Raw genomic sequence first — 18,901 nt, forward strand, 5'->3', positions numbered from 1 at the left:
CTATTCATGTGTTGTCCAGCTCAGACTGCTTATTCCCCTGGGCATTTCCAATAAATCTATAATGTTTGCTTTCTCAGTTCACTCTGGCCAGTTTATCTTCAGTCTTGGCTAACTCTGCAGTTTAACTTTAGTCGTGACCTGCAAGAATACAAGGGAAACTCCTTGCACTTGCAAAAAAAAAAGCTTTCACAATTTCTAGTGCCATCTTAAGTCACTACATAGACTTGTCAGGTATGTATAGACTTGTCAAGACTGTAAGGTATGCTGGAATCCAATTCCAGACCTAAGTTGTCTGTGTAGCAAGACTCTGGACATGAGCCCCCAAGTATGTTTTACCACAAATAGTTTAACTTGGCTGACAATGTTACCACACAGGAGTAGAAATCCAAACTGAACCAGCTCACCACAACTGGATTCACAACACGGTGAGATTAAAACATTCAGTGATCGTCCGATTTTCCCAATTGTTCTTAACCAGATTTTACAAACAACAGTCCTCGGGCACCAAGTTCATAACAAACAAATTTAACCATTTATTATCAATAATATAACTTTAGCAAAACACAGAAACAACAATGTAATCTAATATCTACAATATAAACGTAATCTTCAATCATAATCCTGACAGCCAGCCACACACATTATAATTTGCCAGTCTGATAACCGTTTCGATGATAAATATAGGTCTTCATGAAATGCTTGGATGACGAGTTGTATTATGGGCACATAGGACTGTATATCTTGCTTGAATTCTGAAGAACTCAATACAAATAGCATCGACAAATCTATCAAAGTCATGGTCTCAACACTGACCTTAAGGTATTTTTCAGATTTAATAATGCAAGTTGTGATTCATTTATTCATACTGATAAAGAGGGAACAAAAGCATTGAGGTAATCTCTGGCTCACTTCCTTGTAGTTTAAATAGTTTTCCTTCTTGCCAGCTTGTTTAACCTATCCGTCACAAATATCTCTGGGTATGGTAGTCACATGACTGCTATAAATTTATCAAAATCCTATTAAATAATCTCCAACCTGGAGCCATTGGATGTCAGAAGCTGCTTTCTATGTTGTGTCTAATCTGCAGAAAACGCTTGTCAGTTTGAATCTTCAGTTGTAAGAGGTCAAACATGTGGAGTTCGGCCATATGATCTAGCTGAAGGGGAGTTTTTGACATTTAGTTTAATACCTGTGTGAAGTGGTCAAAAGAAATTTGCTGAAAATATCACAAATTACAGCACAGGATGCAGCCATTTGACCCATAGTGCCTACACCAGCTTCTTCAATAAGCATCATTATTTACAGCCAGTCTTGCTTTTCCCACCATATCCTTGCACGTTATTTTTATCTAAAAAATCATCCAGTGCCCTCTTGAATGCCTCAACTGTCTCCACAACGCTTCCAGGCAGTGCATTCTGTACCCTAAGTGAAAAAGTTTTTTCTCTGACTTCACCCTTGCATCTTTTGAACATCACTTTAAATTTACACCCAATTGTTCTTATTCCTTTTATGAGCAGGAAGAGCTTCTCCCTATCTACACTATCCAGCCTGCTCATGAACTTGAAAACCTTTATCAAATCTCCTTTTAGCTGCCTTCTCTCCAAGGAGAAGAGTACTCAAAATTCTGTTTTCACACTTCAGCCACTAAAAATCATGGCATAGAACATAGAACATAGAACAGTACAGCACAGAACAGGCCCTTCAGCCCACAATGTTGTATCGACCATTGATCCTCATGTATGCACCCTCAAATTTCTGTGACCATATACATGTCCAGCAGTCTCTTAAATGACCCCAATGACCTTGTTTCCACAACTGCTGCTGGCAACGCATTCCATGCTCTCACAACTCTCTGCGTAAAGAACCTGCCTCTGACATCCCCTCTATACTTTCCACCAACCAGCTTAAAACTATGACCCCTCGTGCTAGCCATTTCTGCCCTGGGAAATAGTCTCTGGCTATCAACTCTATCTATGCCTCTCATTATCTTGTATACCTCACTTAGGTCCCCTCTCCTCCTCCTTTTCTCCAATGAAAAGAGACCGAGCTCAGTCAACCTCTCTTCATAAGATAAGCCCTCCAGTCCAGGCAGCATCCTGGTAAACCTCCTCTGAACCCTCTCCAAAGCATCCACATCTTTCCTATAATAGGGCACCCAGAACTGGACGCAGTATTCCAAGTGCGGTCTAACCAAAGTTTTATAGAGCTGCAACAAGATCTCACGACTCTTAAACTCAATCCCCCTGTTAATGAAAGCCAAAACACCATATGCTTTCTTAACAACCCTGTCCACTTGGGTGGCCATTTTAAGGGATCTATGTATCTGCACACCAAGATCCCTCTGTTCCTCCACACTGCCAAGAATCCTATCCTTAATCCTGTACTCAGCTTTCAAATTCGACCTTCCAAAATGCATCACCTCGCATTTATCCAGGTTGAACTCCATCTGCCACCTCTCAGCCCATCTCTGCATCCTGTCAATGTCCCGCTGCAGCCTACAACAGCCCTCTACACTGTCAACGACACCTCCGACCTTTGTGTCGTCTGCAAACTTGCTGACCCATCCTTCAATTCCCTCGTCCAAGTCATTAATAAAAATTACAAACAGTAGAGGCCCAAGGACAGAGCCCTGTGGAACTCCACTCACCACTGACTTCCAGGCAGAATATTTTCCTTCTACTACCACTCGCTGTCTTCTGTTGGCCAGCCAATTCTGTATCCAAGCAGCTAAGTTCCCCTGTATCCCATTCCTCCTGACCTTCTGAATGAGCCTACCATGGGGAACCTTATCAAATGCCCTATCCTCACTCCTCACTAACACGTCTATATCACTGTGGAGTTCAACATGATACTGTTCTGCAGATTGTAATTTTTCTCACGTTTGTGTCACTGGCAAACTTTGAAGTTGTCCCCTGTACTTAAGATCCAGATCATTTAACATATGTCAGGAAAAGTTGAGGCCCCAGTATCAACCCCTAGGGAATTACATGACAAATCTTACTCCAGTCCAAAAAATATCTACTGACTATTACTGTGTTCCTATCTCTGAGCTAATTTTGTACTGACCAAGTTGTTACTGACCCTTTTGTTCCATGACTTATAACTTTCCTCTCTAGCCTGTTTTCTGGCACTGAATCAAATGTCTTCTGAAAATCCATACACACCCCATCAACAGTATTGCCCTCGTTGAACCTTGCAGTTACCTCTTTTTTAAAAAAAAACTCCAGCAAGTTAGGTAAAACATAATTTCCCATTTAGAAATTCATGCTGACTGCTTCCTAATGAACCCATCTTTTTCCACATAATTATTCAGGAATAGCTGTCTCCAAAAGCTTCCCCACCACTGAAATTTGTCTGTCAATAGATCCAGACTCTTCAATGAATGTTTAAATTAATAGAAGAAATTGATTGCATGCTTGTTGACAGATTGGTTTTTTGGAAATAATTAGGAAGGTTCGGGGATCGTGTGTTCAAATTAGGCCGACTATGTTTCCTGTCAGATGGTTCTGCGTTTCCCAGAGGATATTGGACCAATGAAGTTTTTGCACACTTCCAAAAAGAGAGCTGGACCAGTTTCTGCCTGTGGCACAAATAGCAGTAATAAAAAATACACATTTAATAAATCATTAATATGGTCTCCTCTAATATGGTTTGTTTGGAAAATTTCTTATTGAGCCCCTTAGATTTTTTTTCTTTGTCCTGAATTGACTCTAGTCATCTAGCAAATTATGTGGTGGCTGCTTAGGGCATCATGATTGTGTGGAACATTCCGCCAATGTTCTAGCATTGGCGGAACAGCTAGCTTTTTCCTGACCTATTAATTTATTTATATCTGGGAAGAGCCTACATGTGTAGTTCTTCTTTGTACAATGCTTCTACAACTACCTTCTAGGGTGGGTTTTGCTGCCTGTATTTGTAAGCACACATTATACATTTCTATTAGTTTGTGAACTGATTTTATGTATTTTTAAACTTAATTCAAACAAAAATAGAAATTGCTGGAAAATCTTAACAGGATAGAAGCATCTGTGAAAAGAAATCAGAATTAACATTTTGGGTCCAGTGACTCTTCCTCTGAACTGACGGCAGCTGGGAAAAAGTTGGTCTTTACGCAGGAGATAGGATGGGGGTAAGGATTAAATGATATGTGGAGATGGAGCCCACAGAGGGAGAAGAGTGGTTGGACAGACAAAGGAGTGGATAACGATCAGGCTAGGAGGGTGAATAGCTATTAATGGGGACTGTTAATGGTTAACAGTAGGTTGTGAGTAATAGCAGACCATGTGATAACCAAGCCTGGTGTGTCGGGTTTGGGGTAAGAACATGGGAAAGATCAAGCCCAAAAAATGTTGAACTTGATATCGAGTCCAGAAGGCTGTGGATTCCCGAGCAGAAAATGAGGTGCTGTTCTTCTAGCTTGCACTGAGCTTTGCTGGAGCACTACAGCAAGCCTGAGACTTACATGTTTGCTAGGGAACATAGTAGTGTGTTGGTGGCAGGCAACTGGAAGCTCAGGGTTTTTATTGCAGATAGAGTGTAGGTGTTCTGTGACATAGTCACTCAGTCTATGCTTTATTTCCCTACTGTAGAGGTTTTTGGTTGGGAGTTTCCGCAATTTTAATTCTTGGAGACATTAGAGAGTGTTGGCTTCGTGAGTTTACGTTGATAATAATGACTCCCTTACCTCTATGCTAGAATCTTCAATCCAGATACCTGTGAACAGAAGGGCTAATGCATGGAATGCTTGTTGAATAGTAAGCTTACAGAAGCAGTAAATGTAACATTTCTCACCTAATGTATGAAGTGGACCAAAACCTTTTGCGAGCTGCTTGTGCAGTTGTTTAAGGTTCTACAGCTTTCCTTTGAAATGTTGTGTGGAGATGTCCTACATTTAAGAATGGGTTAATGAATATATATATTAAACTTGCCTCAATTTTGTGAAATGCAATTAATAGTACAAAGATCAACAACTGAAGTTAATTTGCTTATGTGACCTTTGGACATTTGTCTCTCTCTTCCTCAATCTTGAATAGTTTTCAATCAGATTTCGTGTTTGCCAACTTTTAAAGGAAATGCTAATGCCCAGACTATTTTATACTAGTTATCTAGGAGCCTTGAAGTTAACTTCATGATTATGTTTACCAGTGTATTTTTAACATCACAGAAAGAATGATTTAGTTGTTCCCATAAGAAATTCTCTTGTTGGAAAATACTTGATCTCTAACTAATGTTTTTTTTTAAAAATACCCTTTTTGGAAGCATTACCTAATAGGGAATACTACCTGTTTTGCATAAGGGAATTCATTTAAGCCAAAGATTATAGTTTTCATTCAGATTTTCTTTAAAGTAGAAATCTGATCTCTACTCTGGAACTGAATTATCCCACTATCTATCTATGCACAAGATTGGAAAAGTACAGCACGGCCAAGTATGTGCTTACTGCTGAAGTATGGATTCAATCTTGTCTGCTCTCTGAAGGGATATGCACCTGCATTTAATGTTCCTGGCCTTCATTTTAAAAAAAAGCATCCTGTGACCTGTTGCAGGTAGCACAATGAAAATTTGATTGTAAAGTAGTAAATCAGTATTCACAGGTGCACATGAATAATTATCTTTTTGATTTAAAGAAGCAGAATAATCAGTTGATTGATTCTCCTGCCTAAAACCAAAATTGATGAATGAATGCCTTACAAATTGTGACGCTACCAAGTCATACAACTATGATTATCTTGAACTTCTTTCTAGTTAACAACTTTAACATTCAACTATTTAAATATTCAATATATCAGGCAGTAACAGGGAGAGACATGGTTAAGGTTTCAGGTTCATGACATTTCAACACATCTGGAAAAAGTTGGACATGTAATTGAAGAAATGAAAGAGTGGGAAAACAAACAAAAAGGTAAGATCTGTGATAGGATAAAATGCAGAAGTGATTAAACAATAAAAGGATCAGAGTCCTACATAATGTCATTTTGACTTTGATAAACACCATTTCACTATTGTAGCAGCAATTAAAACCTAATGAAAAGATTCAAATCACAACTGCCTGAAAATTCCTGCTAAACTTCTTTTACTATCCTGACACAGAAATATATTATCACATCTTTGTCAACGTCCAATAAAATTAATGGAACTCCCTCACTAACAATATTTATAGTAGCACCAAATGAACGGCAGTCGATCAAGAAAGTGACTCTCATTCTTAAGGACAATTAGGAATAGATAATAAAGGGTGGCCTTGTCAATAATGCAGATATTTCAATATGTATATTCAAATATATAGGGAGGAATGAGAATTTTTGTGGAAATTTGAGGAATTCCATTTTTTTAACTTTGCCTGGCCTGGTGAGCCATCATTCAGCACCTCTCTGTTTAAGATAGTCAGAGATAGCAAGAACTGCAGGTGCTGGAGTCAGAATCAAAACATTGTGGAGTTGGAGAAACACAGCAGGTCAGGCAGCATCAGAGGAGCAGGAAAATTGACATTTCAGGTTGACTTTCCTGCTCCTCTAACGCTGCCTGACCTGCTGCATTCCTCCAGCTCCACGCTGTGTTGACATCTTTCTTTAATCTGCTGTCAATCTGACTTGCTTTGGGAGATTGGGAAATGCAGAGGCTGAACCTTCTGTGTGATGCCTGCAGAGCACCTTCCATTTTGGACCATCCTATTGATGCCCCTGGAAGGCAGAGTTGGGAGAAATAGAGCTGAGAATGTTGGGCTGAAATCGGGGGCCTGGGGGAAGAGTGGAGGTTTGAATATAGGAAAAGAGAAGACTGGGAGATGCAAGGTTGGTAATGCAGATGAAGGGTAGGGTGGCTGGTGGTGATGGTAGTGGGGTGGAAATTGTAAGGGAATCGAGGTTCTGAGGCAAGTTGGAACAGCAGGGCTAGGGCAGGTTGAAACAGTAGGGCTGAGGCCAGGGCATGGAGGAATCAATCTGGATGTGGAATTTTAGGAGATTGGGAATTACATGATTAACAAAGAACAGGGCCAAGGCCTTGGGTTTGGGCTGTGTTAGTACATTTTCTCCCATATTTCTGTTTTCTAAAGATTCAGACTTTGAGTATAAGCTAGAAAATGTTCCCCATTGTCCAGCATTATTGCTGCACTTCTACTCCAGCTTCTCAACATGTGGGTAATGTGGAGATATCAGACAGATGAATGGAGGAAAAGGAAGCGATGAAGGGTAGTTGGGGATGGGGAAATGAGTGTTCGGGAGGGAGGATATGGTGAGAAGGGGGCTGAGAGGGAAGGAAAGGTATGACTGTATATGTATGACGGGGAGGGAGACAGGTGGGAAGAAGTGTGTGAGATTTTTAGAGAGGATCTTATTACAATGCTTGTGTTGATGAGGGCGACAAGTTGATCAGTCTTTTGAATAACCATGGAATATTGAGAGTTTAGTGGAAACCTCAACGAGTACATAACATTTTAAAAAGCACTTCAAAAACAGATTTTATATTTGTATTAATATGTTGATATGTAGGCAAATTAAATACCAAATCCAATGAATATTAGTAAGCTGCATTATGGCTGTACTCTGATAGTGTCTGGACTCATTATAAAATTTTAAATTAATATATTTTCATTTATGGGATGTTGGGAGGCAAGGGCCTAGTGGTGTAATCACTGAACTGTTAATCCAGAGTCCCAGAAAATGTTCAGTGAATCCATTGTCAATTGTTGGAAAAAGTCATCTTGTTCACTCATGTCCTTTTGGGGAAGGACAGTCATCCTTTCCTGGTCTGGCCTATATGTGACTCCAGCCCCACAGCAATGTGGTTGACTCATAACTGCCTCTGGGCAATTAGGGATGGGCAATAAACACTGCCAACCAGCGATGCACTCATCTCGTGAATGAATAAAGAAAATAAAACATTTTTGGCATGGTAAGTATTTGTTGTGCGTTACTAACTGCCATTGAAGAGGTGGCAGTGAGATAAAATGTGATTTAATTGGAAAATAATTAGTGAAGCACTGCCGTTGCCTTTTGCTTAACACATACATAACTCACTAAGGTCATGTTCTTTTGTTAGTAAGGACTTCATCCTGTACTACTGCACTGAATGTTAAAATTCTGATTTTATGTAATTGCATTGGTTCTTGAAAGATAAATAAAGGGATGCCTAATATTTGTACCCCCGGACATCTAATAATCTTGACTGTTTGAAATGCTGACAAGCACCTGTATTTCTCTACAAACCACAAAGTACTATAATTGCACAATTTCTTGTTTTTAAAAAAAATTGCAGATCTTTTTGTTTGACCAATTTTTTGATCTTTTTGTCTTTTGACCACTCTCATCCCTGGTATAGGCAAAGAGATTGGTAATGGTGGAAAATAGTATGAATTTCCCGTTTTATTTACCTCTGGTCAAGATCAAGCAGCCCCAGTAGCCAATTTGAACCAAGAAATAATATGTAGTTTGCTGCACTGTGTCCTGACAATATATAGTTATACAGTCAAGAGAGTACTCACATTGTACTAATATAACATTACCACCTACCTTGCTGGATTTAAGCCTGAACGCCGGGGTAAGAGGATCATGTTTTTAGTTCCTGTTTCAGATCTTTGTTATTTTTTGGTATTCAGTTTTGAATTTTATGCTTTAATTTATTTTGTACCACTTTGTTTCAAAGTTGGTTTCATAATGTTTAATGCTAACTTTCAGTAGCTTTCACCAATGATGATTCTGAACAATGATGCAAGATCTCAACATGGCTGTTGAGAGAACACAGTCAATAATTGGTTTAAAAGGGAATAATCTTGGTGCACAAGATGAAAAATTGAAATAGTTCAAATTTTCATTGGTAATGAATTTGAGTCTTAAATGGAAAAAAAATGAAATTTTTCTGCCAGCAGTGTAGTAAATAGTGTACTTGCAGGATTGGGAAGTTAATGTGCATTGAACGGAATTATCAGATGTACTGTAATTTGTTACTATTTCTATCAGATTTAGATTTGTTGATACTTAAAATAATGAGGGACTTTGTGATTTGGCTAAAGTTTACTGAATTCTTAGAGGAAATTATATACTTAACAAATCTTGGTACTAAAATATGACATGAGTATCCAATACTTTGATTTTCCCATGGATAGCAATTAAACTTAAACAGTGTAATTTTCTAATTTTGTTTATCTGGTTATAAACTACTGCATTTACCTGATTGCACCACACCCAACATCACAAAGACTTTGAGAAACTGCTGAAAGATGAAGAGAGCAGCATTGCCTGTATTTCGTGACACACCTACAGGAAAATTCAAGATTCAAAGTGTGGCTTAGTTTGAACGAAATTTGTTTTTTTTTGAAAGAGGAAGCTTCATTGAAATTTTTGGAGCAAAAAATGTGCAATTTGAGTGATAGATTCTATAATATAAACAGTACTTATATTTTTGGGACTCAATCTTTCCTGGAATTTGCTTACTGACCTATGCAAACTTAGTGCAGCTATTTGGAAACGTCCGTCAGCTCAGGATGCAGGGATCAGGAAACGCCACTTTCGAAGCTCACCTTAACTGTTTTGACATTGGATCTTTTCATAGTCCTTTGATGAAAGCAGTGACTGCTTTTAGAAGTGTTGTGATATACATGCAATAGATTTTCAACCATTTTCCTGATGGAGTCTACCATGGTGGCACTGACTTCCACCGAATCTCTTAGATAGGAGGTTGAATTGTGAGGGGTATCAGCTTTTCTCCTTAGTTTTGAATGTTTGAAAAGTGATCAGAATGGGAATAACAAAGTGGACAAACATTTTCAAAGGATGTACAGCTAAATTTAGTGTTATTGGAAGGTGAAAGTGAAATAATTTAGTTTTTGTCATCTGCCCAATGTTTTTGTTGGATGTTCTGTTCTTGGCTTTGTTAATACTTTTTCTTCTGTACATTCTGATTTAAAAGAAATTAATCCTGATTTAAAGATTTCACTGATTATTCTCACAGTTTTATTGAAAATAAAGACCACAGTGTAAAATACCATGGTGGTAAATATAGCTAGCTAGCTTTGCTGCTGTTTTATAATGAATCTTTATTGGAGGGGATGGCCACAACAAGTTGCTTATAAAATCATCCTACTATTTTGGTTATGACTTGGCTTCCCTCACCTAGGATTTTGCTTAATTAATGTCCTGAAGTAACATTCAGAATTTTCCCAGGGAAATTCCAGGACTGACTTTATTCATCACAACTGCATGTTCGCTAAGGGTGCTGGTAGTTTTGGAAAATATCTATATAGCAGTCCTACCTCTAGAAGACCAGTATGAACCTGTAATTACCTGCATCCTTTATTGCTCAGTCATCATTGCCCTGTTTCTGATTCTGACTTTATTGCTTCGGGCTGTGTTGCATCATGCGTTCAAATTCCATGTTTGTGTGTGATTTTCAATGGGTGTTTCCATTTATTTAATATATGTAGGCATTGTACTGCACAGCCCAATATTTGTGCAAAAGAAATCTGGAGATAATTAAAGCTTTCTGATTGCCAGTGAAGGAAATTGGGTACAATTCTATGTAGTAAGAATTTAAGCTTTATTCAGATGGATAAACTGCACTTCTATCATTAGTTATGATCAATGAGTGAGCAAAAAAGAGTAACTTAGCAATTCTATTGATGTTTCATTTGGTTCTGTTTTTTACAGTTGAGGATATTGTGGCCTAGTGGTTATGGTACTATATTAGCATCTGGAGGTTGTAAATTTAAATCCTACATTGGCAATTTGGAAAATTTGAATTAATTAATCTTGTGATTTGTTGTCTAGCAGCAAATAAAGAGAACATGAAACTTTGTTTCAGTAAAAGCTAACTGGTCCAATCATGTCCTTCAGGAATGGATATGTTCTGTCTTTTCTCAGTCTTATTCTAGTCTTTGACTCTATGAAGTCATTGGCATCTTTTTCATTTGTCCCACTTGTAATTTCTCTTGCAGGTAGAAATTTTCCAACTGTTATGTTGAAAAGTTATCATGGATTTTTAAAGTATTTATGATCCTTTTTTCAAAAGCTTGTCTTCTAACGCTACCTGTTTGTGGATAGCTTGTTTAAAAAAAATTGAAACTGGTAAACATGCTTAAAATGAGACAGCAGAGCGGAATTTAGTTTCAAAATACTCCTTTCATTTGTATCATTATTAATGAGGCAGTAGTTTGACATTTGCTGTCATGGAGATTGTTGGGTAAGGTCTCCGTGTCTGCTGTAACACCATTTACTGGAGCGTCTCTAGTTAGTGGAGAGTCCTTTTGCTCTGAGATCTAGTAGCCTCTTTTCTTGAGATTTAAAAGGCTGTTCTGTGGCTCTTGATTTAGGGAGCATTTTACTGTCTGTCAAATGCATCCCCAGTGGAAATGCATTGCTCCAAATGTGTTGTATAATTGGTAGTGAAAAAGGGATAGAAAACTCTATTCACAAATCTTCTGTGTCAGCAAATAAGATTTTTCTTCAAAGGCCTAACAAAAGTAATTGACTAAAATATAATACATGAAGATCTCTGAACAAATTGAACAGCCATTGTCTTTGCATGAACAGGTCTTGGGTAATGTTCTAAGGTTTACAGTTCAGGGCATGGTGGAACAAAGGACAAGCCCATAATTAGGGGCTAAGGTTCATAGTGTGGGTTAGGATAAGGATGTAGGGCCTGGCTGTGATTGTAGGACAGCTTAAGCTAAAAGGTTCATAGAGAAAGACAGGACTACTGTAAGTGTGAAGGCTCTTAGAATAGGACAGGACCAGGGTAAAAGAACAAAGTATTCAGTGCAGGACAAAATCAACACAAAGGGCCAAGCTGAACAGTGCATTACAGGATTAAGGCGCAGGGCTAGGTTGAGGGGTCAGGATTTGCAGGAGAGGACTGAGTTACACGGGCAAGGTTTGCAAGACAGGATAGAGTGAAAGGCTAAGGCTCACGGTGTAGCACAAGGCCAGTATAACAGCTAGCATTTTATAGTGCATTTAATATCACCACTTCAAACAAAATCCAATGACGAACCACATAAAGCAGAAGTTTTAGGACAGATCAATTAAAATTGGGGATTTGAAACTTGGAAGAATTATAGGAGTACAGAGAGTTCTTGGAGTTGTTGGACTAGGAAGATTAGAGATGAGGAGAGTTGAAGCCACTTAGAAATTTGAAAACTGATGGCAAATGAATATAGTTAGTCAGTGAATGGGACTTGGTGTGAGTTGCAATATGGAGTTTTGGACGAGTCCAAGTTGTTGGGGATAAAGACCCAGGGTTCACGATTCAGGACTAAGACAAGGAACGATGATCAAATGTCCAGAACAGCAACCAGGTGAAAGGGTAAAGGCTGTAACTGAAGGAATACAAAGTAATTTGCCTAAAATAAATAAATACACAATTACAAAATAAAATCAAAATTGAAAACAAAATCTAGCACTAGAAATAAGTGAGTTTTATTTTAAACATAATGGCTTGGCAAATGTGACGATAGCCTCAAATTTTGGCATTTCATAAACTCAAAAGATTTGATTTTAAAAAATTGCCCTACACAGATTAAATTCATGCAAAATACTGTAATTTTTCCAGTTTTTCTCAACGCACGTTGCACATTTTTTTTGTGTGGGCATTTGTTTCTCTTTAGATGCACATTCGAAAAATCTGTGTTCCAGGTAGATTTTTAATTTAAATAATTCCAGTTACATGATATTTTTAGTGTCAACAGAACTGGAGTAGAAAAGCACAGATATGCAGAAAGAGTAATGGACAATGGAGGCTTAATTTAGGAAAATGAAAAGTTCACCTAGAAAAAGTTCAACCAAAAAGAAATCTGGAGTAGGAAAGGAACATGCAATATGAATTAGGATTAGGCCGTTAAGCCACTTGAGTCTGCTGTACCACTTTAACAAGATTATGGCTAATCTGGTTTCATCTTGTGGTTTTATTTGTGGCTTCAACTCCACTTTCTTGCCATCACTGGTACCCTTTGAGTCCCTTATTAGGCACTTATCTACCCACTGCCTCAAAAGTATTAAGAAAGCGAACCTCCACTATTCTCTGGTGATGAGAATTTCACAGTCACAACCCTAAGGGGGGAAGAAAATAATTTCCTTACCTCTGGTTTAAATGGGAGAGGGTTAGAAGTCACATGACCCCCAGTCATAGTCCAACAGTTTTATTTGAAATCACAAGCTTTCAGAGTGCTGCTCCTTTGTCAGTTCACCTGACAAAAGAGCAACACTACAAAAGCTTGTGATTTTTAAATAATTTTTTGGACTATAACCTGCTGTTGTGTGACTTCTGACCTTGTACACCCCAGTCCAACATTGGTGCTTCTACATTAAATGCGAGAGCCCTTTTTAAATTCTGTCCCCTAGTTCCTGCCTCTCCCACAGGGGGAACATACTTTCAGTCTGTTACCTTTAATTTTTCCTGCTGTTGCATGGATCTCTGAGATCTGTGCACATCAGTGACTCTTACAATGAGGAGTCATTTGTGTCTGCAGGCTGATTAGCTTGCATGTTCCCTCTGCATAACCCATAGCTTACAGAGACATTGCTTTCAGCACGTATCTCGTAAGGTTCCCCCGGGATCTTTGTATGGTTTAATAAGATCCCTTCTCACTCTTATCTCTATTGGATACAGGCCTGGGATGTACGACCTTCCCACATAAGAAAATTCCTTCATCTTGAAAATCTGTCAAGCAAATATTCTCTGAGCAGCTTTGAAAGCAGTCATGTCATTTCTTAAATAAGGCAACTAAAATTAAAAACCATAAACTAGATGTGGTCTCAACTGTAGCAAAATTTCTCTTCTTTTATATTCCATTGCGTTTGTTATAAAAAGGTCCTTTTCCCTTCCTAATCGCTTGTCATTACCGGCATGCTAACTTTTTATGATGCATGTAACAGGACACCCAGCTGCCTCTGACTCAGTTCTGTAATGTCTCCGTTTAAATAGTATGGAGCTTTTCTACGCTCCCTGCCAAAGTGCACAAGTTCTGTTTTTCTACATAATACTCCCATTTGAAATTGTTGCCGACTCACTTCATCTATGTCCCTTTGCCAACCCCTTGGATAGAATAGCCTTCACTGCAGTCATTTGAATGAATATAAAAACTTTGTAGTATCGCCTTTCAGCACCATTTTAGGTACAGAGGACCTAGGTATAGATACTCTTAAGTGTAGTTATAGAGTTTCAAAAGAATAGATTAGCATGGGAACTGTTGAAATAGTCCAGAATGATAACAAGTGACAGTAAGTACTTAAGTTCCAGTCTCTGCCTGCTGGCCCTGGAGAGTGAGGCCATGCTGTCTCCATGTGCCAGCCTCCATCCAGGACTTGCTGTGCCACCGTTCTGGGAATTGGCCTGTTCATTTCGCTGCTGCCGTGAGACTGAGCACACGCTTGTTTCACTCCTGGACTCCAGTCTCCAGGTAGGGCAGATGTAAGTGGGGAGAGGCAGGGAGGGGTGGGGGGTGGAGGGGAAGAATAGAACAGCAAAGTTACTAAGAAAAAAAATGGAAGAAAAGGGAAAGGGAAAGCAGAGGAGCTCCGACTGGAGCGTCCTACTCTGCCGCCATCAGCGATCAATGTGATTGTGTTCTCATCACAATTTATTCTCCTATGTATGTTATCAGCAAATTTAGCAACTACACAGACTTGAATCCAAGTCATTGTTATAAATTGTAAACAACTGAGGACCCAGCACTATTGAGTAGCACTTTTCCCATTAGATCTTGTCAATCTTAAAATTATCATTATTTATTCTGTTTCCTGTTTGTGAACCACTCCAATGTCTGTGCAAATGTTACCCCCAACACTCTTAGTTGTTTTCTTATTTGTTAAGTAAGTTTGATATGGGACTGTCTCAAATGTAGTCCAAGAATACCACATCCATAGCTTCGTCTTTATTCGTATTGTTTCTTCAAAGACCTCCTAATAAATTTCCCTTTCATGCATTGTGATTTTCTAATTATACTGTCTATAACCTCCTTAGCAATAGATCTGAGGCATTTTGTTTGGTGTCAGAGTCATACAGCATGGAAACAGACCCTTTGGCCCAAATCCTCCATGCCAAGTAGGTTTCCCAAATTGGATTAGTCCTATTTGCCTGCATTTAGCCCATATCTGTCTAAACTTTGCCTATCCATGTACCTGTTCAAACACCTTAGATCTAACCAGCTGCGTCTTGACCACAAAGCAGCCCCATGCAAGGTTCACTATAATAAAACACAACAATGCCCCCCCTCACTGAGATCAACTCCCAATGGTTCGCACACTGTTGCCAGTCACACCTTGTACTGGGAGTACTTAGGCCTAGCTTTTATAGGATGAGGACTGACCCTGCTATAAGAACAAGATTTAATCAGTTTGCTTAATTAGATTAAGTGGGAGAACTTGTTTAAACTTTCCTTAGGCCTGAAAGAAACACAATACAACCCTTAAATATCTACCCTTCCTTTACCTGCAGTTTTAGATCATAAGAATGCAAAAGATTAAGATTTATACTCTTATACTCTACATACGGTAATCCAAGATAGAGGATGAGAAACAAGTGTGGCTGTAAGAGCTGCTCCTTTGAGGTATTTTCAGAGTTGGAGCTGATTTTTCTCAACTTCTAGGAGCAGTACATTACTGTTCTATAAGCTGTTACATTGTTTTGGAACTTCTGGGGGTCGGGGGGTAATCAAAACAATGGCTCTTTTGAAAAGGAGGAAGAGCGACAAAGGGAGTGATTCAAATGAAGAAAGTAACCTACATTGCTGTCTGACCCAGCAGTAACCTGCACACCTGCTGCCTGTGCTGTCTGGTTTCATGTATCTCTGGACATCGGTGTTTGTTCTATTGAAAATGAACAAGCCACGAAATTCACAAACGACCTTCGAGAAATGTGTGTGTGGGAGCTTACAGCAGGAGAGCAGCTCAGTGGCTTTTTAAAATGTAACCCTACTGCTTTTCATTTGTAAATCTACAGTAGTCAGTAGAATGGGTTTGTTTTTTTTATTCTGTGTTGTTATTAAGATCTGTCTCTTGATTAAATTTTAAAAATTTAAACACATAGGTACTAAGCTAGCCTGGAGCAGTGATTTTACAGCAGTTAGACTGTGCTATTTTCTGGGTCTGTGGGTTGTAAAGGTGCAAAGATAGCTTTCAATTGAGTGATGTGCTCTTCCTGTTGGGTATGGGAGATTATGGAATGTTTCCAGGTTATTGATGATGATGTCTGCGGGAAGTGTGTTTGTCTGTGAATCCTATTGGTTGGAGTAGCAATTAGAGGCAATGAGGAATTTACAAGAGCTGGGGATGTGATGGACGGCAGTCGCAGGGAGGGAGATAAACCGAAAATACAGGCAGGTAGATGGGTGACCTCCAGGAAAGGTAGGAGGGGTAGTCCGGTAGTGCAGGAATTTCCTGTGATGGGCCAGAAGTGCAGGAATCTCTCCTGTGGCTATCCCTATGCCAAACAAGTATGCTGTTTTGGAAAATGTAGCGGGCGAGGAACTCTCAGGAAAATGTAGCATTTTCCCCTGACAGCCAAGTTTTGGTATCAAGTCTGGCTCTAATGTAACGAGCTAGAGTTTTTTAATGTACAAGCATACAATCAAGGACAAGAGTAGGCCACTGGGCGCTCTGAGCCTACTCTGCCATTCAGTAAGAAAACTGATTTGATTTTAATCTGTGCTGCATTTTCTTGTTTTAATTTAATCCCCATGGAAATCAAAAATCAAGATTTTACTCACTGCGTGATTCACAATGAGATAAGTCTTTTATCATTCTACTTTTCAGACTTGGTTTAGTTTTTAGATGAAGTATTTTAGAGTCATGCATTTCCTTTCTGAAAAATGTCAGCTGCTCAGTATCTGGATTTCAATATTCTTTGCTTAAACTGCAGGATTACAGGAATATGTAGAAGCTATTTCGTTCCAACACTTTATTCGGACCAGAAGCCTCATTAGTCTTGAAACAATTAATAGGCGTCTAATCTTTACTCCAACAGAAGTGGAAGCAGAGAATGCTGAGGTGAGATTTAGTTTCAATTTATAAATATCATAACAGTATTCCTCTACATTGTACAGACTGGCTCATTTGAAAGTAATTGACTTGGTTTACTAATGTTTGTCTGTTGATCTACACTGCACATCATTGTGTAGTCATTGGTTTTCCAAAATTGCAAAGAAGTAGTTTAAGTTTTAATTTTTTTTATTCACTGGTGCGACATGATGAAGCCAGCATTTACAGCACATCCCTAATTGTTCTTGAGAAGATGGTGTTGAGGTGTATTACTGAACTGCTGCAGTCCACATACTGTGTGTTGATCCACAATGTTGGTAGAAAGGGGTTCCAGAATTTATGCTCAGTGACAGAATAGGAATGGTAATATATCTTCAAGCATGGTGAGTACTTGGAGGGGAACTTGCAGGTGATGGTGTATCCATGTATCTGCTGCCCTTGTCCCTTTAGATGGAAGTGGCCATGGGTTTGGGATGTGCTGTTGAAGGATCCTTGGTGGGCTGTACATCTTGTGGTAATGAACTATAGAAAAATGTGTTGGGAATTTGGAGCTGGTGATACCTCACAATGAGGAGAGGGATGAAAAGTAATTTAATGTCCATGTGAACAATGAGTAAAAAACACTTTAATTAGGAGGAGGATCTGGAGAGGGGATGCATTGGCTTAAAAAGCAAAGTAATGTGGTTGCATTGCAGGGGGGCTAATTGGGTAATGATACCCGAAAAGGTTCAGGAAGGGATAGAGTATACAAATGGGGAAACAAAGCCATAAGAAGTATGGTCAAATGGGAGAAACAATAGCAAAAAGGCAAAACTATTGGCTATTTATTACATGTAGTATTTGGAACAAATTAAAGGAAATTATGCCACAAATAGAGGTCTTGTAGCCATAGCATGTATGTGACTTTTTGAGAAGACAGATGGGAAGGACAGGGTGGCAATGTAGCTGTGTTAGTATGGGATAGAATAAGTACAATAGCAACAAATGATCTTGGATCGAAAGGTATAGAATATACATGCATTGAGGTAAGGAAAGACAAGGGGAAGAAGACATGGTATAAATAATCTATTGGCCCTTAACAGACGCAGTACTGTAGGCAGAGATAAATCAGGAGATAATGAGGACATGTAATAAGGCAGTACATTAATCATGGAGTCTTTACTCTTCTTGTATATTGGGAAAATCAGATTGGCAGAGGTTGTCATGGCGGAGAATTTATAAAATGTACTCAGCAGTTTCCTAAAACAATGTCATTGATCCAGCCACAGCAGTATGACGGTATTTTAGGAACAAAAACAAGGTTGCTGGAAAAGCTCAGATAGTAGGAACTGCTGATGGTGGAGTCTGAGATAACAGGGTGCAGAGCTGGATGAACACCACAAGCCAGGCAGCATCAGAGGAGCAGGAAAGCTGACGTTTCGGGTCTGGACCCTTCTTCAGAAAATGAAGAGTCATTTCATTTTCTGAAGAAGAGTCCAGACCCGAACTGTCAGCTTTATTGCTCCTCTGCTGCCTGGCCTGCTGTATTCATCCAGCTCTACACCTTGTTAAGCTGGAAAAGCTCAGCAAGTCTGGCAGCATCTGTGAAGGAGAAAACAGTTAACGTTTTAGGTCCAATGACCCTTCCTCAGAACACAGAGGGTATTTTAGATCTGGTAACGTATAATGAGACAGGTTTAAAAAATGTTCTCAGAGCGAAAGAATCCTCAGGGATGCAAAAATGAATATGGCCTCCTTGGAGAATGAGACAGGGGAAATAATAATAGAGAAATAGGAAATGACGGAAGAGTTGAATATATACTTTACCATCCAAAGATACTAAATCCAGGGGCAAAAGGTAGGGATGAATGAAATATAGTAACATTCTCTGGAGAAAAGGGAAACTAAGGGGGTTAAAGTTAATAAATCGCCTGGACCTAATGAAATATGTCCTA

At 39.0% G+C, this 18,901-nt stretch overlaps 1 protein-coding gene across 3 annotated transcripts in view; it reads left to right on the forward strand.

The window, feature by feature from the left end:
- Positions 1–18,901, forward strand: part of tsnax (translin-associated factor X) — a 62,266-nt gene that overhangs the window by 36,316 nt on the left and 7,049 nt on the right. For all 3 annotated transcript variants that reach the window (XM_059645555.1, XM_059645556.1, XM_059645554.1), the window contains one exon: positions 16,849–16,976. In XM_059645555.1, the coding sequence (XP_059501538.1) occupies positions 16,849–16,976 (128 nt within the window). The remainder of the gene's footprint in view (positions 1–16,848; positions 16,977–18,901) is intronic.

Source organism: Stegostoma tigrinum, chromosome 4 (assembly GCF_030684315.1).
Source record: "Stegostoma tigrinum isolate sSteTig4 chromosome 4, sSteTig4.hap1, whole genome shotgun sequence".
Classification (NCBI taxonomy): domain Eukaryota; kingdom Metazoa; phylum Chordata; class Chondrichthyes; order Orectolobiformes; family Stegostomatidae; genus Stegostoma; species Stegostoma tigrinum.